General features: G+C 39.6%; 1 protein-coding gene across 6 annotated transcripts in view; it reads right to left on the bottom strand.

Moving 5' to 3' along the window:
• PHTF1 (putative homeodomain transcription factor 1) overlaps positions 1-22814 on the bottom strand; it is a 43896-nt gene that overhangs the window by 8681 nt on the left and 12401 nt on the right. For 3 of the 6 annotated variants that reach the window (XM_069090323.1, XM_069090324.1, XM_069090321.1), the window contains exons 6-15: positions 22037-22174; positions 19294-19441; positions 17935-18111; positions 17650-17742; positions 16130-16345; positions 7999-8127; positions 5294-5566; positions 3767-3898; positions 2718-2804; positions 808-963 (exon numbers count right to left, since the gene is read on the bottom strand). In XM_069090323.1, the coding sequence (XP_068946424.1) occupies positions 808-963; positions 2718-2804; positions 3767-3898; positions 5294-5566; positions 7999-8127; positions 16130-16345; positions 17650-17742; positions 17935-18111; positions 19294-19441; positions 22037-22174 (1549 nt within the window). Of the gene's footprint in view, positions 1-807; positions 964-2717; positions 2805-3766; positions 3899-5293; positions 5567-7998; positions 8128-16129; positions 16346-17649; positions 17743-17934; positions 18112-19293; positions 19442-22036; positions 22175-22814 lie in introns of those variants that run through there. The other 3 variants (XM_069090326.1, XM_069090325.1, XR_011168732.1) reach the window with 2 other exon arrangements.

Here is a 22814-nt window from a genome sequence, read left to right as displayed (position 1 = left end):
CTCCCCTCACGGTCCCATGCTTCCTTCCAGTCACCCAATTGTGTAAGCTCAGAGCCAGCTCTGATTCTTCCCTCTCCTCTAACCCTCCATCTCACTGCTCCTCCCTGCGCCATATCTCTTGTGTTCCATTCTTTCTCCATTCTCAGTCACAGACTCCTGATGCAGGCCCTCCTCATCTCTTGCCTAGACCACTGTGAGAGCCTCTGCATTAGTGCCCCTGTTTCACATATGTCCCCTCTCCTATCTAACTCTCCACACAGCTACTCCTCTGTCTACTGTGCTCAAAAACCTGCAGTGCCTCAGCCACCCACTGTCTGAATGATCAAATTCCCCCTTCCTTGACTTGGCATTGAAGGCCCTCCACAATGCTTTCCATCTCCCTGTCCAGTTCCATTCCAATACTGCTTGCCTTCATGCACTCTGTGTTTCAGCCCAACTGGACCAGAGCTGTTTTCTGAACCTGACACAGACTCACCCATGTCATTCCTCTCAGGGGTCAGCTCCTCCACAATATCTCTCTCGAATCCCACACCCATTCCCCACCAAAAAAGTCAGCAACTCTCTCACCTCCCTTTTCTTCATATCTGAGGAACTTATCCAAGTATACGTTGAGTCCCTCTAACAGAATGTAGACTCCTTGAGGAACACATTCCTCTTGCTTTGTTTTTGTCTCTGTGTGCCCAGGGCCCAGTACATAGTAGGTGCTTAACAAATGTTTGCTGAACTGAATGGGATTAAAAGCGGCAGCATCACCCCTAAAGCACAGCCTGGACCGTGAGCCAGAGAAGCCGAGCACACGTGCGTTACCTGCTCTGTCAGCAGCACTGAAATATTACTGTACTTCTTATTGGTCTCAGAGCCCAGTGAGGCAAGACGCAGCAAGAACAGCAGCAAGGCCGTTTCCCAAATCAGGAACTCCCAGTTATAAGCATCGTCCAGAAAGGTCTTGTGGCCTTGGAGAACCTGCAGAGATGACACACACACAGGCCACAGTCACAGCTCTCCACTCTCCATGTCCGTCTGTTCCTCGCCTGCACTACTGCAGCCATACAAAGGACAAGTCAACAGGAACCACACAAAGCAGCAGAGGGCTTCCTGTGCTCCCATCTCAGGAAGGCTCCCTCCCCTCAGGACAGTGACTGAGCAGGGCTGAGGTGGCTGGGCCTGAGTTTTAGGACAATCACTTTGACAGCTAAGTGAACAAGGCAATAGGCTGGGGAGGGACTTGAGGCAGGGAGACCGCCTGAAAGGCCACTGAAAGAGTCCTAGTGAGAGGGGAGGGAGGCCGGACTAGGGGCAGGGGTGGGAGATGAGAGGAGATGTTTGAGACATATTGTGAAGGAGGAAATGACCAGATTTGCAAAGAACTGGATGTGGAGGAAGAGTGAGAAGGAAGGGGTGGGGATGATTCCGATGCTGTAAGCCTAGGTCCGTGGGATGCCTTTGACAGCGATAGGGAAGTTAGGAAGAGGGGTAGGTCTGGGGAGAAAGGTAATGAGTTGTTTTGGACGTGTTAAGTTTGAGATGCAGGACTGCAGCTCAGAAGAGTGACTGGGACTGGGTCTCTCTCTCTTTATGTACATATGTGTGTATCCACACATACACATACACACCCATACACACCTGCAGAGAGATGATAATTGAATCTAATGGAGCTGATAAGATCGCCACAGGAGATAGTCTATGAGGAGATGAGGAGAGGGCCTGGGACAGAGCCTTGTGGGACGCTTGTGATCAGTGGGTGTGATGAGTGCTGAGCACAGCGCCCTGCACACAGGAGAGGCTTAATAAATATGTACTGAGTAAGTGACCGTGAGGATGAAGCTTCAGCAAAGGAAGCTGACATGTGGTCCCAGGCAGGAGAAGAAGCAAAAGAACCCAGAGAGGAGGAAGTATGGAGGAGAAGGTGATCAGGATTCCAGTGCTACAGAAAGGTGAGGGGGCAGGAGGACTGAGGAAGGCCATTCGATCTGGCGACTGAGATCATGCAAGAATAACGACTATTCTCACATTTTCCTAAAGGGTTGTCAATAGCTATGTTTATGTCCATTAAACCGTAAGCTCCTTGAGGGCAGGGACTGGCTTCTGCCTTTCTCTGTATTCTCAGAGCTTAGCACAAAGTCTCACACGTAGGAGGCACTTAATAAAATGCTTGTTGACTTAAATTCTACGACATCCCCTGATCTACCAATGTAGTAATCCTGTCAAAAAAAGGGAATGAGGTCAGCCTGGTGTTATATATGCTTTTGAGGGAGCCATAGGGGCTCTGACTTTTCCAGATGTTTTACTAACCCATCCCTTTAATAATTTTCTTGATAAGGATGCCTATTCTCACTGATGCAGAGAACAACTGCCAATGAGAAAATTCCCTTTTTAATAATGCAGATCAGCAACTGTCCTACAACTTATCATCTTAAGAGAGGGGCCTGCAATGCTAAGAAGCTAGGTGACTTGCCCAGGATCACACAGCTACTATAAGTCAAAGGCTGGTCTAGAAGTCAAGTGTTCTTGACTACAAGGCCCTTCTATCCGTGACATCACAATGGATAAATATCAGGCCTCAAAATTCTTAATTTCAGATTACAAAGAATTCAAAAACAGTAATAAATGCAAAGACACTTTCCAAATATAACATACCTTGAAATTCAAACAGCTAAGATACAGAGGACAAGCCTGGGATTTTTAACAAGAGACATTCACTTCTGTGAAATTCTTACCTGGGCACAGCAAATAAAAGCAATTGAAAGTGTAAGTAAGAACACTGAAGACACAACCACATCAACAGAGCGCTGTGGACCCCGTCTCTGTAAAATGAGAAATAATATACGAATGTATCAGACTGGAAAGCTTAAAATATTTCATTCTAGATGTTACAAAAAAACTAATAGCGGCAATCTAGCTACTTCATGACCTAAAAAAAGCAATTAAAATTTTACACATTTTTGTTTTAAAAAGCTAAAGGTTTCTAAATCTAGGAAGCTAATGGTATAGGAGCTGAAGCTTAAAAAAACAACAATTCCAAACCCCCAATTCAAAGTTACGATTTTATTTAAGAAGGAAGACAGATCTTAATACTTCTAAAATCTGTCCCCTTTCTAAATAAGGCAGTGATTTGCCCAACGAGATACATGCATATTCAAGTGTGTCCCAGAAAAGCAAAGGAAAATCATAGCACTGTTATAATACACTACTCCAACTCTAAGAAATTTGCTTTTCTTTTTTCTTATCTGAATTCATCTCTAAAAGTCTTAAATTGCTATAGGTGAGTAAATAGCACCTATCTACAAAATTCATTCTTGTCTGCTAAGGACATCACTTCCGTGATGTAATCCAGCAATAGTGTGCAAGCATTTATAATGATAAATATTGACACATAGCACTTTAAAATCTACAAAGTGCTTTCATCACAACAACTCTGTGTAGTTGGCACATCAAAATGTATTATCTCCATTTCAAAGATAAGAAAACTGAGGCATAAAAGAGGATGGGGTCACAGATTTAGGGCTAGAAAGGACCTTAAAGATTACCTAGTTTGATTCCCTCATTTTACAGATCAGGAAATTGATTTTCAGAGAGCTTGTTCAAGGGCGAACAGGAAGTAAGAGGAAGAGCAAGGACTAAAACTCAACTGTTCTGCCTCAAAACCGATGTTCATTCTGATACACTCTGCTGCCTCCCCCCAAATAAACACATGCAATGTACCAAATTACAGTTTAGTGGGAAACTACTGTGATATCTCTCTATGCAATGTTAAGATAAAATTTACCTTTAAATAAGAACGCAGTGATAGCCATATCTTAATGTTCTCCACCTTTTTGAGCCTGAAATGGGGGATTTCATATTTTTTAGCCTTTCTGGCAGAGGTAATATGACTAAAGAGTTTTGCAAATAAAAATCGCTAGGGAAAAGAAAAACATACAAAAATAAATAATTTTTGTAAGCATCTGTAAACATCTGTCAACCTCTATTACCACCAATTCCTCCTAGGAAAAAAAAGAAACAGTATGAAATTTTACTCAGTCTACACTATCATGGATCACTAAATTTTTTTGTTGTTTTTTTGGGGCTTTTACAGAGCATTTTATTTTTCCTTAGTTACATGTAAAAACAGTTTTTAACATTCATTTTTAAAACTGTGAATTCCAAATTCTCTCCCTTCCTTCCTCCCCACCCCCATCACTGAGAAGGTATACAATTGCATATAGGTTATATATGGATGACTAAATTTCTTAAAATTAAATTAGCTTTGCAAAACAAATTCAAAGTGATGTATACAACTAGCTGTCATTACTCTTATGAGGTGGTTTTGCCTAATTGTTTGGGAGGAATATATTTGATGAGGGGAAAGCTGATTAGATGTTTGTTGGAAAGTATATGTTTAGTCAAAAAACATATCAATAAATTAATTTAATTAATAAAATAAAATTAATTTATTATCCAAAAATGAAAAGGGAGAAAGACAAATGTGACCAAATGAAAACCTATCTCACTTCTGATCAGGACTGACTCCCTGTCTGCCCCAAACAAGGAGCAGCCCCTGCAGGACGGCCCCAAGTGCTCACTCTACAAGACTTAAAAACAAGTTCACCACCACCAAAGTCCTGCTGTCACTTTTAGACTTTTTAAATCTCCTTCTGCTTCACTGTTTAATATAAAAACAGAGAACTAGTTCTATGCCTCAGGACGCTAAGGAAAGAATTCAGAAAAAAAAAAGACATTAGCTAAGTAGAGAATATTTAAAGTCGAGAAGCCCAGTTCAAGAGGTACAGAACACGTTTCTAAACTCTTTTCTGATACACAAAAAGCTCACTCTAAGAAAAGCCACAGACAGAAAATTATTTTCTATGCCTCTATTTAATTTTGCGGATACATGAGAAGTTCATTTCCAATTAAAATTTTTCAGAACTTCACCAAAAAAATGTTAAGAACTAAGCTGTATCATATAATGAAATAAACTCTCCTAGTTTTTTTAAAAAATGTCTTGGGATTCATATGGTATTATGAGAGAAACATTATCTTTTCCATGTCCATGAAGAACTTGATTTATGCAGCTGAAAAGGTACACACATCACTGAATACACTAAAAATAAAATGACTTTAAAAATCTAAGTCATTTTTCAGATTCACGGCAGAAATCCCTTTGTGGTTATTCCACATTCTTAAATAACTACACACATATGGCTTACACATAATGATGATGTTATTTCACAGACATTAACTTTTGTACAGAGGAAAATGAAGAGAGTGGTCCACTGCAACTAGAGACAGGAAGATTCAGTGACACCCCACTGACCTGCTTGTATGTTCTCTCTGCCACACACATCATAAAAAAGAACATCCAGGTCAGACACAAGCGCTCAAGAAAACTGATCATCGCAAAAATGATGACTGATATCGAAGGCGGTGCCCCACAGAACAGAGCCAGGAGCTCCTCGGTCGAGATGGAGTATATTTGGTCCAGGTTCTTATCATGGAAGAGTCGGTGTAAGAATGGGAAAAATGCTAAACCAGCAGTTACAATATTCCCCAGCATCTGGTAACCTACGCCCTGCTGATATGCATTAACCTGGAGATTAATGAAAAATTACCATTAAATTTACAAAGGTCATTTTTATAAAAATAACTTTTTTTTTTTTGCTTTTTGGAGGGGTAAGGCAGGGCAACTGGAGTTAAATGACTTGCCCAAGGTCACATGGCTAGTCAGTGTTAAGGGTCTGAGGCCGGATTTGAACTCAGGTCCTCCTGACTGCAGGGCCAGTGCTCTATTCACTGTACTACCTATCCACCCCTGAAAAATTATTTTTGGAAAAATATATTAGCCTTGCTTTCTATAAATGGATCTATCCATGGAAGACTGTGAGGCCTCATATGCACTCTATTAGTCTTTTTTTTTTTGTTGATGTTGGGAATTTCATTAAATATTTATTAAGCACTTATATACCATGTGTTTGTGATATAAAGGGAAAAAGGAAACAGTTCTTGTCCTCAAGGAGCTTACATTCTAATGTGGGAATAGACAAATAGAGAAACATAATTCAAGGTAAATTGAGGGAATGACAAATAACTAGGAAATCACTGACTGCTTATCCCTGAAGTAGTTAAGGATCCTGAGAAGTGGAAGTAAGGAAGTGCATTCCAAGCACAGGGGAAAAGTCATGTAAATACACAGAGGTAGGAGACAAGCTCCATAATAGCTAGTGGTCTAGTCTGGGGGGATCATAGGCTTCACTAAGGCAATGAGTATGAAATAAGACTAGAAGCTAAGTACAAGTCCAGCTGCAGAAGGTTAAATGTCAGTTGGAAAAGTTTATATTTTATAGTTTTTTTCCCCCCAAAAATGAGGTTACATTAAACCTAAGTGTGGCTTATTTATATATATATATATATTTTTCCCCCTTTCCAAAAAGTTCTTCTATTAGCTCATATTGAAATAAGAGAGGTATATTGGTATATAAGCTCTGCCTTGGCACTGGGACCAAGTCCTGCCCCTGACACATTCTGAGCAAGACCAAGTGCTCTGGGGTCTCAAGATTCTCTAAGCTTCTCAAGTTGCTGGGCCTTTCTTTAGCAGAGTTTTCTCACCTACAAGTTCTCTACACTAAGGAAATCACAGGCCCAATCTCAATCCATTCAAATATAATGAGGTACTGATCAGTTCCATGAACACTCAACACTGGATATGGGAGCATAAAATACAGGGGAAAAGAGAGATGGGGAGATTGTGACAAAAAATAGGAGAAACCATTCCAATTTTTTTAGACCAAAAAAAAAAAAAAAAAGCCAAACCAAACAAAACACAACCCTGTAATTTTAATACTTCAAAAGAGTTCTAATTTCTCTATCGGAGGAACTCCCTCCACTGACACAGATCACAATAGTACCACATTTTACTCTTGGGTTTCTTTTTATTTTATTTTATTTTTTGCTTTTTGGAGGAGGGAGGGCAGGTCAATTGGGGTTAAGTGACTTACCCAAGGTCACATGACTATTAAGTGTTAATTAAGTGTGTGAGGCCAGATTTGAACCCAGGTCCTCCTGACTCTAGGGCCGGTGCTCTATTCACTGCACCACCTAGCCACCCCTAGTTTTGGGTTTCTAATGGCCAAAATTCCCATTTCAGCACTTGGGGGCCAATTTCCTTTCTACAGACCTTCCTATACATAGCTAAATTGGTCCTTGGATAACAGATATAAAATCTATGGTTAGGTCTATATTTGAAGATTTTCTATCCTAAAAAGACCAAGCAGAGTTTATACTCTGCTGAAGTAGCCTTCAAGAACCTAGTAACTCCAAGCCACCATAAAGTAAATGGACTTCAGCAAGGGAAGAATTTTTATAAGAAATTTCATATTTAACATTTTAGGAGGAAAAATATCATTAATACCAAAATTATAACGTTAAGTCTTATTCACTTCACACAGAACACTATGGTCCCAAGGACCACAATTTGCGAAGTGCTGGAATAAATCTATTCTCTAAGATTCTTAAACCTTTCTCATTAACGATTAGGCTGAACTATGACAATAAATATAAAGAATAACAGTACTAACTGTCCATATACAATGGATAAAAGACAAGATATAGTCAAACACCAGCATCCTCCCTGGAAGCAGAAACCTCTTCTGCCCTTCTCCTTGTTGGTGGCACATGTTGAGGGACACCTCTTCTCTCCAGGCCCCACAATATGGGAAAAACAAAATATCAGGCAGCTAGGTGGTGCAGTGAATAGAGTACTAGCCCTGGAGACCTGAGTTAAAATCTGACCTCAGATATTTAACACGTACTAGCTGTGTGACCTTGGGCAAGTCACTTAACCCCAATTGTCCTGCCTTCCCCCCTCCAAAAAGAAAAAAAAAAAAGAAAACAATAAAATATGAACATTTTGAAATTTTAATTTCTCTACACCAAATACAGGACTCTTTCAAAACAGTAAATGGTGCCCACACTGTGGAATGTGTGAGAACTGTTTCAAGATTTAAAAACAAAAAAAAAACTTACCCTACTCATGATGATGCCGCTGATTTCCAAAACAGACATATCCATTTTTTTGCATTCATTACCTTCCCAAATTATTGCACTCACTCGTTCAGAGGCAGGGCTCGTATTCTGAAGCCAGAACAAATGGCTCTAAAGGTAAAAATAAAGCCAGGTTTCTTATCAAGTCTTCTCGGTCTCCTCTGTAAGCACCTCTTCCTCACTGTCCTGAGGACACTTAGCAATGCGCAGTAGTCGACCTCAGTAAATGCCTTTCTACAAATCCCCTTGGCTAGTCTATTCCCACAATCTTCCCCAGAACTGGAGCTGGGTCGGGTGACCGTTGGTTATGGACAAAAAGGATCCCTGCGCTGGGTGAGAAAGTGTGCCTGCTGATCTCTGGGATCTCTCCAGTTCTAGGATTCTGGATTGTAGCCGCCTCTTAGACGCTTCTATTTAGGTCCCCTGCTGTCACTTCAAGTGTAAAGGAGAGAGCAGGGTGGAACAAGAGACTAGGAGACAGGAAGCCTGGGTTTTACCCACGACTCTGCTACTGTATTAGCCTGACAAGTCACAATCTCTCTGGCTATTAGTTTCCTCATATGTAGAAGTCTGTGGGTTAATCTACATAAGATCTAAGGAATATTTAAGTATATGATTCTATTAATAAAACTAACTCTTCATCATGGCCACTGTCTTCTAATCTCTATCTCTGCCAATTCATCCTATTTACCACAGTCAAACTAATTTTCTCCCAATAAAACTTGCATCATATAGCTGTCCTTCTTAAAGAATTTTTAATGTTCCCTGCAATTGTTTATATATTACAAGTCTAATTCTTACCCGTGATTTTCAAGGTCCTCTATAAGGTAATCCAATCTTACTAAACCTAAATTGCTAATCTAATTTGCAATATTCCCCAAGACAAATAAGGCCATCCTCCAAAACACACTGTGTGGAATGACTTACAGTGAAGTTTCCCCATTCTGAATATCATATATACATTCTTATTACTTCCTTGATTTTGTAACTAAGTTCAGTATTGTTTCCCCATATATATGTAAGTCATTGTATATTTTAAGGAAATGTAAGAGCTATTGAGTATTAATACAATTGATTGGATTAACTATTGAGACCAAATTAGAGGTGTTTCTAGATTGGGGAGTTTGGGGAAAGGAATGATAGTATGAAAGGTAACAAAGGGTTAAGTTTCTACAGAACTGCAAGAATTACAACAGGCAGAAGCTTTGGGAGAAAGTTGAGTTCCTAGTCCTTGGGGGAGTTGAGTTCCCAGAGAACTCCTAGATAATACTAAAATGAAACAACGTAGAATGGAAGGAACTGACAGCAGCAGGCAGATTTGACCAATCAGGGAACAGGCAGTGGTCTTGGGGCACCCATGCCCAGATAAGGATGTATCTAGGTTAGACTGAAGGGGATACAGTATTCTGAGGTTGTTACTGCACTTGCTTGCGTAGTGGACCTCATGTATTATGTATGTTATCTAACAAGATTAGAGCCTCATTAGTAATAATTAGGTTAATGTTTGGGAGGGGCGTGTAACCCTTGCTTATTTAGCCCAGCTTTGGATTCTGTACCTCGGCCTCCTCTCTCTGGGTGCTATCCGGGAGACTGGACTGCTTGCTTCTCAAGAGATTCTAATAAATCTTTCTACCTTCACTTTGAGAGTTCTCCGAGCAGTCAATTTGGGTTAGGGTCTCTGTATCCCAAACAACGCCATTCTTTACCACGTCCAAAACTTGTCACATCACTCCCTGTTATAACAGAAATACCCTCTGGTCCTCCAGGCCTAATTCCCATCCACTAAGATTCAGCTCAGATCTTGTGTAAAAGTTATCCTTGACAATTCTAGGTCTAGGTCTCATTCAATTCTCCTTCCTTGATAGTCACTTATTTTCTTAACCAAAAAAACTGAAATGTGATGACATGAAATCCTTACTATCTTCTAACTGCTTCAAGTATTGGTCTTATCTTCTAAGTGACAGGGAAGCTTCTGGAAAACTTAAGAACGAGAAATATTGTTTCCTCTTTGTCTTTGTGTCTGAAATGCTAAGCATGGTGCCCAGCACATAGCAGGCAGTTCATAAATGCTTGTTAATTAATAATCCTTCTCTGGTCCTCAAAGTTTAGTGGATACACAAAATATATGAAAAAGGCCCAAGAAAAGGCTTCTGCATCGAGTGTGTTAGCTAGGAAGGATTTAAAGAAAAAAAACGAGTCCAAGAATTATATGGAATAAAATGACATCAAGCGAGTGCAATCTGTACCAGTTAAAGGAAATCAACGCGAGGTTACCAGTTACCAAGATATCTCAGGATCTGATTCAATAAAACATCTATTAAACCCCTAACTATTCATCAAGCATTTACTAAGACCCACAGACTATTGCACAAACATCCATGAGGTGTGCCGTTAATGAGTACTCTCTCTATTCTGCTATCACTCTACTGCATACAGGCTGCCAGCAGCGAGAGAAAATTCAAATGTGGACAAAGTCTGGCATGAGAACCAATTAAGCCAAATCCCCAGAACATATAAAGATGAAAATGGAAGGAGGACAAAAGACAAAAGAAAATGAAACAGATCTTTTGGTTTTTCTATGAAATGCCATGCCATTTTCTTCACTGCTGAAAAGAGAGCTTCAGATCTGGGCACATCTCAGTCTCTGAAATGCTATATGAGCAATTATAAATAGCCTAAAGATGACAAAAGTGGGAATAGCACTGGGCCAAATCAGTTTCACAACTAATAAAATAATATAAATAAAATATATAAAAATAAATAAGATAAAACATTCACAAAGGAAACATGTACAGGAAGTAACAAAACTCCAAGGGCCCAGAGATCTCCATTCTCAAGATATTTGAAAGAGGAAGGAAAATACTGAAATTGGGGAGAAAAAAAACATAGATAGTATTACTACCAAAAAAGTGTGATCAAAAGAATGTTACTACCTTAATGACCAGCATATCTACTTCCTCACCTCTACAAAACTTTTATGAGCATGATCTGTGCACCCAATGAAAGTATCCTTGATGAAAATAAAACTGCTAAGTTTTTGCAAACAATTTTCTTTAGCTAAACACAACTTCAGAATCACACCACCTGAAGGTATTTATTTTTCAAGACATAGCAAGGTTTTCATCCCCCCAAAAGTGTCTTTCCACGCACATATTAATGTCGCACATGGTAAGATGTCATAAAAGAGATAATGTCACACCATCTATTTTTTTCTCTTTCACTTTCTGATCAGCTCCCAGGGGCCTTTCTTTGGATCTCTATAGTGCATAGCACATGGTAAGTGATTTTAAAAGTTTATTAATGACTGAAGGAAACCAGGGATTTCAAGAAGGAGAGACAGAAAGCTCCAGATGCAGGGACAGCCGGTACAAAAGCAAGAGAGAGAAAACTGAGGGTCACCTGAAAAACAGCAAGAATGCCCAGATCTCTGCAGTGGATGTTTAGGGCAACCTTTTGTGAGGCTGGATCAGGCATCTAAAATTCGAGAAGCAGGGGGCCCAATTAGGAGTCAATTACAATATCGCAGGCCTGAACAAGGATGGAGGCCAGATGTGAAAGGAAGGAGAAAAGAGGTCAGATGTGTGAAACACTGTCAAAGTAGGGTGTATGAGAGTCCAGAAGACTCCAATAGGAACCCCATTGTCTAGAAAGGCAGCATAGTATCCTCAAAAGAAACAGGGAAGAGTAGAAGACAGATGGGTTCAGGGGAAATGATTATTAACTTAGTTGCAGACATGTTAAGTCAGAGGTACCAGCAGGTGGTGGTTAAATGTGAGCTGGAGATGTGAGACTGGAGTTCAAGAGAGATTATCAATCAACAAACATTTATTAAGCATCCATATGGTGTGTTGGACATTGAAGAGGAGTCAGACTGAAGATGAAAAATAGGTTTTGGAGGAATGAGTCAGAAGAAAATGTGGAAGAACAGATTATCGCCAGGAAGAGGAATTTCAGAGTTCAAAATGATAGATGAAGGTGACACGTTTATAAGTGACAAGGGCCGAGGCATAACCTCATGGGTAACTGAGCTAAGATGGGACACTGTGGATAACTGAAGCGAAGTAAAGACATAGTTATGCTCCACGTTACCCAACAGTGCTGAGCACATGACAGGTAGCTGACAAATACTTGTATACTGATTTTCTGACTGGTTCTGTCCTGAGCCCTCTTTCTTCTCACAGCCTTTCTCTCAAGACCTGTTTCCATGGTCTTAATTATCATCTCTATACAAGCAATTCCCAAATGTATCTTATAAGCCCCCATGTCTCCCTGATCTCCAGGCTCACATCACCCACTGCTGCCAGAATCTCTACTTGGACATCCCACTGGCATTTCAAATATAGCAAACACAGGATTTAGTGTCTGTCTCCCCTCCAAAAATCCCTATTGGCTTATTGTAGGAGAAGCACTCAACGCTTCAGAAAATGGAGTCATTCTGACCACATTAAAAAAGTAACAGTTTATGTAAGAACACCGGCCCCTGAGTCGGGATGACCTGGGATCGAATCTGGGCTCAGATACTTAGCACCACACCCAGAAATAACTGGCCGTGTAACCTTGAGCAAGTTACTTAACCCCAATTGCTTAAAAAAAAAAAAATTCACTAGTGAATCCATCTAGTGCTGGGGATTTTTTACTGGCTGTGTAACCTTGAGCAAGTTACTTAACCCCAATTGCTTAAAAAAAAAAAAGTAACAGTTTAATAATTGACATTTATATGGTAAAGTTTGCCACATACTTTCAGTACTACCTTATTTGAGCCTGAAGACAGCACCAACGTGAAAATATCCTTTGTTCAATTTTAAATATTAATAATTTTCAAATCCAGATGACACAATCATTGTGCCCTGTAACTTGAAAGTCATTAATGACTTACCATGGTCTATCAAATAAAGTTCAAACCAGGAAATCAAAACCCTCTGCAATTTAGAACCAAACTCCTTTTATAATCTTACCTCCTGCCTACCATCTTTCACACAGCCTATGCTCTTGTCAAACTGGAACTTTCCACAAACATACTGGACATTTTCTTATTCTGTGCCTTTGCAAATAGCTCCTTACTCCTAGAAGGTCCATTTCCAGATTACTAAATGCTTTTAAGACATATATTTATCTCCTCCATCACATCTTCCTTATCCCATTCTTGGTAAAAATGATCTTTTCCCTCTTCAAAACTCTTATAAAATTTTGTCCATACCTCTCATATATAATTATGTTCTAATTTAGATTATTTATTTCTGTACATAAATAATTTTAGTTCCTTGCAGCTAGGGCCCAGGCTTTATTTAATTGTTTTTTCTTTTAGGCATTAGTACAGTGCTTTACATAAAGCAGGAACTTATTCAATACCTGTTAAAATGAATTCTGGTTATGTTTTCCCATTCAAACTTCCTTAGAAAGATATATACTGAACATTTACTATATGCAAGACACTTAATGGAAGCCAGATATGACTCAACAACCCCTCTCTAGGCCTCCAAGGAAGCCCAGAGCCTGAATGCCCACTTCCTCAAACCTGGAAGAAAAATTTGATGGAGAACCACATGAAAATACTCAGGTTCTAAATTCTCTCTCCAATTCTGGGTCGGATTAACTGCAAATTCTCTGTTAGTTTCTGACAATCTCCTTCACGGTGCACTGACTCCACAGTCCAACACATCTCATCATATATGATGATCTCATCACTATACATGCAAGCAGGACATCCATACTCCCTTCTCCAAACTCTAGACCCTCTTCTAAAGCATTACTCCCTCCTCCCCAATCCATTTCCAAAATCCTACCTACTTTATCTCCAATGAGGCTTTTTAAGCAGATTTTTATTAATCTCACCCATTTTTTTTATTGTTTCAATGTTTTAAAATTCTATTATTTATTCTAAACTTAATGAACACCAAAAAAAACACCCCATATGCAAATTAGAACAAAAAAGGGGATTCTATGTTAAACCACTAATATCAATTACATATAGCTTGTTTTTTTTTTAAATAAAATATTCCCCCCAATTACATGTAAAAACAATTTTTAACATTCATTTTTTAAAATTTTGAGTTCTAAATCCCCTCCCTCCTTTTCTTCCCCTGTCCCTGAGATGGTGGAGCTTACGTTTTAAAAAAAGTATATAATAAATTCAATGTATTCCTTTCAAAGTCATCCTTTAACTTCTGAAATCATTTCTACTTCCCACTTTAATCACTATTTCCACATTCTCACTTCACGTCTCCTTATATAATGCATACTCTGGGTAAACCACTGTTTAAAGACTGTTTCTCTACCACTATGCCTCAGTTACATTTATTCCTTTGAGGTTCATCAGTCAGCATCTTTTTCCAAGATTCTCCCAAGTTCAGACTCCTTGGTTTGACATTTAAGACCTTCCATAAGCTGACCCCGCCCTCCTTCCCCTTCTAGGCTTTTCTTCCATTGCTCACCTCCATGCATACTGGGTTCCACTTAAATGATCATTTTTCATCCCTCCAATACATACTATATCCTCAAGCCTCTGTTCCAGCTATGTTCTGTATCAGGAATGCCCTCCTTTGCCTAATGTGATTAACACCCTTAAAGGCTGGGAAAGAAGTCAAAAAGACTTCTCTGAACCACCAGTTTGTAAAAATCTTCCCCCAGTCATCATACAGTAATTTTTTAAAAATATAACTTTCTGTGGCACGTAATATGATAGTTTAAGGGAGTTATGTGAACTGCATCTCTTCTCTCTGGCACTTCACACAAGGCTCTACACACAGAAGCCATTTAATAAATGTTTGCTGTATGGACCATTGTAAAAGAAATGGCTAAGCAAAGGGAGAAACCATTGACAACCATGGTTTCTGCCAAAATAATAAATGGGACGTGCCCTGGCTGGGTGTGTCCAAATCCCTCTTTGAGCTTCTTCTAGGGGTCCTTTAGGAACCTTCTGAAGCCCTTCAAGGAACCCAATTCGGGTCTGAACCCGAGGTCAGCTTACATTAATGAACTGTCTCATTTTCCCCTTTTGTTTTCCTTTCCTTGAAAGTGGAAAATGTATCTCTCTCCAGTGACAGATGATTAATTGGAGCCCTACTCTACTGGTCCCCTACTTTACTCCAATCAGTATTAATCAGTTTGACATTATGATTTCAAAGGGGTGGTGCTTTTAAGTTCTGCATATTAGGCCCCAGAGCGGTGAACTGCAGTTTCTAAGTTCGCTTGTTTAATCAAAGGAAGCTAACCAGAAGGCCTCCGCCCTTGTTTTTCCTTGTTATGGTGACCAAGCCCAGTGTGGCAGAGGTGACTCAATTACATGGAAAGTCCTTCAGCTATTTTTGCTGCCCCTCCATCCCTGGTCATCCCTCTATTGCCCAACATAGGGAGATCATCCTCAGCACTTGGCTAGTGGGTGACCTTGGATGCCGGACTGCGGCCTGCCTTTCTACCAGCCATGTAGATGCTTTGACATATGCTCATCGGCCAAACTCCTCAAGCCTGTTCATCAACTTTGGAAGGACCTCCTAGAAGGTCAAGAGATCTGTTAAGGTCTGCTCACTAAGTCGATTTGTCAACCAATGGGACTCTGCATTTTTGTACAGACCTTCCTGGAGGGTCAAGGGCAAGGTCTCTCCACCAATCAGCCTCTGGATTTTTGGCCTGCTCCATTTGCATTGTCTGAGCATCAAGCATTGTAGAGCTGAGGTCGTGGAGGAGGTGGGCATCTCAGATCATGAGGAAGATCTGAGGTCCATTTCATAAAAGGGGACCATGGACCCTTTAATAAAGTGCCACTGGCTCAGAGTTCTGCTTCAGTGTTTTTTTTTTCTTGCAGACTGGACAGTTCTGAAAATTCCAACACTCCTAAATAAACAAATCTATGGTGCCTTAGACCTCCTAAAGTCCCTCTAGAAGCCCAGGAAGATAAAGTCACAGACATCAATTTTCACACAGAAGCATCTTTGTTTTCTCTACAAATTCACCAATATGGTAAAATGCTTATAAAAATATAAAACAGAGTAAATTTTCAAATAACCTAGGCCTACAAAGTAACAAATCATGAGTCATACTAAAGAATGCCAAGAGAAAAACATAAGCTGTCCTGCCTGTCCCCTTCCCCAAGAAGGATGAGGATTTCTGCACACACCTGTTGGAAAACGCCCTCCTTTGGATCCCGCTTGGTGCCTGGGGGCAGGGTCTTCACGTTTGCCTCCTCACTGTCACTTGTGGCTGATGAGCGGCACTCAGGCCCATGCAAAAGGTCATCCCACAGCATGTCCTCCGTCTCTGAGTCGTGCCGAGTGCTTTCCGAGTCCCTCCGACTACAGCTTCTAGAACCGCCACTGATACCAGACCGAGACTCCTTCACATCAAAGAAGAAATAGCATTCATCAAGTTTTCAAAAATGTAGTCACTTTTTCCTCCATTCACTCTACTGAGGTCTCCCACTCCAGCAGCACACTTTACCATTTAGAATTTCATCCTCACCTCTGATTACAGTCATCATACTAGTTCAGGCCTTCATCACCTCTCACTTGGATTATTACAATAACCTTCTAAATGGACTCCTTGCCCCCAAGTTTTATCCCCCTACAATCCATCTTTCACACATCTACCAAAATAACCTTTTTAAAGCACAGGTCTAACTATGTCTCATCCCCCTCAGACCATTGAGCATCTCCACAATCTCTCTATGATAAAATACAAACTCCTTAAAGTCTTTCACAGTATGGCTCCAATCCACCTATCCAGACCCAGTTCATATGACTTTGTTTTACCAACTCCATGTTCCAGCCAAAATGACCAATGCCCTTCCTGGCTTCTGGGACCTTGCACAGATGGAAATGCATTCCCTCCTCACCTATACCTCTCAGAATCTTCAGGTGCCATCTCTCATGGGAAGCCTTTCCTGATTCCCTTAGGGGTCAGTGCTTCCTCCCACCTCAAATCCTATGGTATTTATATCTGTTTATACATAGCTCCCAGTATAACATAAGCTCCTAAAAAACAGTGATGAGTTTTAGTTTTGCTGTCATATCCCCAGTGCTTGGCACTGACCGTACACATGGGAAGTGCTTAATGAATACTGAATTACTGAACAGGAAGGCAGAATCAGACTCTTACAGCCAATGGATGTGTTCACATTAAAGTCCTTCTGCAACCCCAGCTGGTTAGGACATGGCCTACCCACAGTCGACACACCTCTGTCTTAACTATCATAACTGAAAATATAACCTTCTGGGTCACCTTTGATACAAATGCATGTGCTTCGAATGAGTCACAATGCTATAATAAACCTACAGACAATAAAATTAAAACAAATGCTACAGTTTCAGCTCCTTTGGCAAAGCTATGTCCTCACATGAAATAGCGTCTTTTATGTGTAAAGTACTCCTAACAGATAAATTTGAGTGACTAACTTTTACTCATCATTATCATCAGCAGCAGCACCAACAATACTTTCCAAGGTCACAGTCTCACAAAGTTACTCTAGAGCACCCTAAAGATTACCCTTAAGTATTCAAATGGTGACCAGATAGTTAAAAAGTACTTCTCTCATTTTAAATTATTAAACCCTTGGCATCACTGCTTTGAGGCAGCGAAAGAGGATGGATGGAATGAAAATAACATTTAATCCTTACTATTTCTTTTTAATAAGTATTTTACCTGACTAAAGGCAGCTGACTCAAGCTCTGATTCAGCCAGGCTATCTGAATCTCGGACTATTCGACACCATCTTGAAGTGGAATTTTTCTTTACCTGACCATAAAAATAAAAGTAAAAATAATGGAAACATGGGTTGAAGAAATGTCTTATATTCAAATTATAAGAATTAATATTTTTATTTCTAATTTTTAAAATTCAATTTTATTTCACTGATAGCTCCAAATTCTCTCTCCCACCTTCCCATTCCCCAAATTCCCCATGTAAGGAATAAAATACTAAAATTACTTGAGTGCCTTCATGTTTTGGAGAACTCAATGGCTTTTCAGTCTTGACTTCACAGCCATTGTCACTGGAGGCTCCTTCTACACTTCTGCGTAACAGGATCATTTGTGTCTGTTCTTCACAATCGTCTTCGCTTGATAGCTCATCTGAAACTCCATTTCCTAAATGTCTATAACCTTCCTGAAAAGGGGACAAGAATACTCTCAATGGGGATAGCACACACTACTTCTCTGAGCCATAAAATGAGGTGAAGATCAAAATACAACAACACACACAATGCACAACTCTTCTTTGATGCCAGTAGAGAATTATCTTAGTTTATAAATACACTGAAAAAACCCTCAAATAAACAATTGTACTAAAGTTGATTTCAATTACTACTAAGGTCTAAGAAATGCAAAACTATTTCCTATGAAACTGTAAATTAAAGATATTGTCAGTTTTATAATGTCTTCTAACTAGGTGACTCTTCAAAATATTCTTGGGGAGTGATTCATCAACTGACATATAATTTTCTATCAAAAAGATAGAATTTCCCCTCACCTAATCTGTTTATCATGGTTAGATGAATGGGCTCCAGAACACCTTCTAATCCTGGGGGCTGTAAATAACCAAGTCTTCACTGAATAGTTTTCTTTTACATTTCTTGTGGTTTCTAGGTTGAATTTGATTAAAAAAAAAAAGATTATGTATTGCCGTGGGATGCTCAGTGTCCAGCACTTAGCATGATTCGGAGACTTGAATAAGAAATGATCAGGCCGTGTGGGTAGTTCAAGGAAGAACGATGAACTCCATTTATTGATTCTTAGGACAAGGTTTTTATAGAGCAATGAGACAAAGGAAGGGGACTCAAGTATTCGTATCATTATCTTAGTCTGTCATATCCTGGAAGTAGCAGGGCAGTAAGGCTTTTGTTCTCTAGGTGCCAGAAAGTCTTGGGAAAGTCAGTTAACTCCTTTTATATGCAGTCACATTACAAAGGATGCTCTTGGGAGCCAAGCATCATCAAGTACATCTGCATAGGAACTGATGACCTAAGAATTCAAATATTTTGGTTTTGAACAACTAAAGTCTTGGGGCAGAGCCTGTTGGTCTCAGAACTCAAACAACATCCTTTTTAAGTGTAACCCATATCAGAACTCATGAGATAACTTGACAAAAAGTCTCAAAGAGGTCTTGATATTCAGGTCCACTGATATCAAGGTACTTATCTGAGTCCTGGATCAGGCCTCTTTGGCTCCCCACAATGTACAAAACTATAAATAATCTATTTATCGTGAATTTCTAATAGAGTATATAGGGTTGGAACCAATGAATAGGAAAGGGAAGATTTTAAGAATACATTTCTCATTTAAATCTTACCTGATTCTTCTCCCCATCTGACAGTTTTGCTTTCTCTCTTGCTTGCCACAATCGGGGATGTTTTTTCTTTGTGTTGAGATTCAAACAAGTTGGAGTAGTTTCAGTTTCAATTCCTTTGTCAGTTAATAATTTTACTCTTTTTGTCCGACTGAAGAAAATTAGAAAGAAATAATCATAAACTATATAGTTTCTGAAAAGTATTTATCTTCTCAAGTCACTTTTCTCTGTTGGCTTGTATACCAAGTCATGTGTTTTCAATTACACATACATTTTTTTTAAGTGACTCTGGGTAGTCCCTAACTTGCTAAGACACAGGAAGGCAATATTCAGCTAAATCAAGAGAGAGGAAGGTTTATAATTTCCACTCATTTTCAAATGCCATACCAATTTCTGCTTCTATACTTTTGATCATGTCATGCCCCTAGCATAGAATGCCTTCTGTTCCCCTCTGCCCCAATGCCTACCTAAATATTACACATCCTTCAAGACTCAACTCAATTCTTACCTCCTCTAGGAAGTCTTCTCTTAGTGCTGTATTCCATATTAATTTCTTCTATGAATTCCTATGACCTTTAAATAGTATCACACAATATACTGCCTTGAATTATCCTCTGATTGTCATATGTATTAAGTTCCCTGACCCAATGATATTGAAAATCCTCAAGAAAAGGGACCATGACATATTTCCTCTGTAGCCATTCCCCAAGAGTATCAAGCATAGTGGCAAGCACTCAAGTACTGATGGATTCAACAATTTCAGTTTAATATGTATTTATTAAGTACTACCATGTGCTAGGTACTAAAGATGCTAATATGAAAAATGTTAAAGAGATAAAATAAACATACAAAGATGAAAAACAACACAGTCCCTGTTCTTGAGGAGTCTAATGATTGGGGGAGGGGAGAGGGACAGAATAGACTACATATGCAAATACATGATTAACAAAGCAGAGTATAATAATAAAACAAAAAAAAAAAGGCTGGCAAAATGTTAGGAGAAATTTAAGGAAAGAAAGATCCCTTTTAGCTAGAAGTGGGGAGGATGATGGAGTGTGGCAAGGGGGACAGAATAGAGGAAAATGTCACAGAACAATGTGGCATCTGAATTAAGTCCAGAAGGAAGAGAGAGATCTCAAGAGATGGAAGTGAGCGTGAGAGGCTGTTCCAAACACAGAAAATGCCCTAAATAAAAAAAGGCATTCCAGGAAAAAGCGAAGTCAGCAGACATGTATTTGAATCCAGGTTCTGGCATTTACTCCCTGTGCAACCTTGAGCAAGTCATGGAAACTCTATGGGCCCCAGGTTCCTCCTGAGAAAAATGAAGGGCCTGGTCACTAGCTGGTCTCTAAGGCCTCATCCAGCTCCGATCCATGATCCTGTGATCTTAAGGAGGAGACAGGCAGAGTAATCTAAGTGGTCTGAAACAGTCAGTGAAGGGGAATAATATAGATGAGAGCCAGATAGGCAGGCTGGTGCCAACAGGCTGAGGACCTTGAATGCAAGGGTCGGGAGTTTATTCTGCAAGCATCTGGCATTCAAAGAATTCTGAATAAAGAAGCAATCATAGTAGTGCATTAAGAAGATTAGTGAGATATTAGTATGGAAGATATACTGGACAGAGGATAGAAGTGAGATGAGATTATAATAGTTTAGGAGATGACAAAGGAGGGTCTACATTAAGGTAGCGTGCAGAGGAAGGGCCAGATGTGTGAGAGTTTAAGTGTCTAAGAGATGGGAGAGACATTAAAAGAAGTAGAGAAATTAGGATAAAGAGAAAGTTTATATCGGAAAGACAATAATAAGTCTAAGCGGTTAGCAAACAATTCAGGTACAGCTATCCAGCAGACAAGATGAAGTCCTAAGAAGATGATGAAACAGAAATTTTGGGGCCATCAGCATGGAGATGACTGCTAAAAACATAGAAATAGATGAGTTCACCAAGAAGAACATGTGAGCAGAGGGGGAAAATGTATCTAGAACAGAACCTTGGGAGGAAGGTAATGAAGCAGCAAAGAGGAAAGAAAGAACAGTCACAGCTTCCCTAATTCTACGACAACATCAACTGAGGAGTATGAAAACACCTTATAACTACAGACAAATTAAAAAGATACAACTGCATTTTTATTACGAAGTCATCAAGACAGTAAACCATTTTTTAAGTCAAAGGCCCAAGGCAAAACTGACCCTATGTCCCATTCCTGCTAAGCTTTACTCTCCACTAACTGTCACAATGGAAAACTAAAATCTAGTTCCTCTTTATCTCCTCCAAAATTGTTAGCTGAAATAAATTAGGGTGTTAACACTCACAAGGGTATCTGGATCTTAATAGGAGGTTTCTGAAAACCAGAAGCCTTTAAAACACAGAGGAATGAATCCAGGTACCAAGACAGGTAGGGGAAGATTAGGGGACAAAGAGGTCTTTAGAGAACTCTTAAAATTATGCCACAAAGCCTACCTAGGGCAATAGACTTGGAGTCAGAGGACCTGGCTTCAAGTGTTGGCTCCCCTTCCTACTAACAGGAGAAGAAGTCTGCTTTACCTCTCTGAGTCTTGCTATCATCTATGAAACGAGGGTAATACCTTAGTTATTATAGGGATTAAATGGGAATGTATATGTGGTGCTTTATAACTATAAATCAGTACATAAAAGTCAACTAAAAACCAACTCTGATTGTGCAACTATTAAATGTAAGTATGAATATAAATATGAAATCAAACAAAATTCCAATGTAAGACTTCCCACCTGTTGCAAAAGAGAGTCCCCCAAAAACCACCACTTAGGGATACAGATTCCGAAGATTCTACTCCTCTGACTTTATCAGAGCAGTTATAACTTCCACATTCTCTGCTCCCATCACCATTTACAGGTTTGCGTAATTTTCTACAAAAGAACATTTCAACAACTTCAGATTATTCAAACCCCTCTCTCTTCTGTCACATTGAACATCCAAATACTCAAGATTATGCCAAGAAACAGAGCTATACATACTTTAAATCTGCATACTTTTGCAACAAACCACCATCTTCCTGACATCATGTACAGTCAAACCTACATAGTGAAGGAAGATGACACACCAAGAACACGTGAGATTTAGACAATGGGATGAGGAAACTATTGGCAATATAGTCCCAAATCCAAAGTCCTATGGAAGTGGGTGGCCTAAGGTAGCATTTTGCTTAATCACAAAAGAGTCAATCACTATTGAGAAGTATGTTTGGTAACAAGTGCAGACCAAAGTTGCCTTCACATAATGCAAGAGTCTCTTCAAGCACAGCAATATCACTTCAAGCACCAGCAACAGCAGTTAACTTCAAATACAAAGGATGAGCAAAAAATTAAAAACAAACCAAAAAAACCACCCAGACCTAGCGAAAGGCCTGAGCAAAAGAAATCGGCCCCAGCATTAAAAGACTGGAGCTAACACACAGCTGTAGTAACAGTCACAGATGTCTTTTTGTTGGCATCCAATCCCGATGGCTGGAATATGCAGCAAATACTAATGACAGAGACATCCTTCATT

This window comes from Petaurus breviceps, unplaced genomic scaffold (assembly GCF_028583685.1).
Source record: "Petaurus breviceps papuanus isolate PSGF00001 unplaced genomic scaffold, PetGlider_PUasm1.0 186, whole genome shotgun sequence".
Classification (NCBI taxonomy): Eukaryota; Metazoa; Chordata; class Mammalia; order Diprotodontia; family Petauridae; genus Petaurus; species Petaurus breviceps.
Note: the sequence above shows the minus strand (reverse complement) of the source record. Positions and strands in the feature narration are given on the sequence as shown.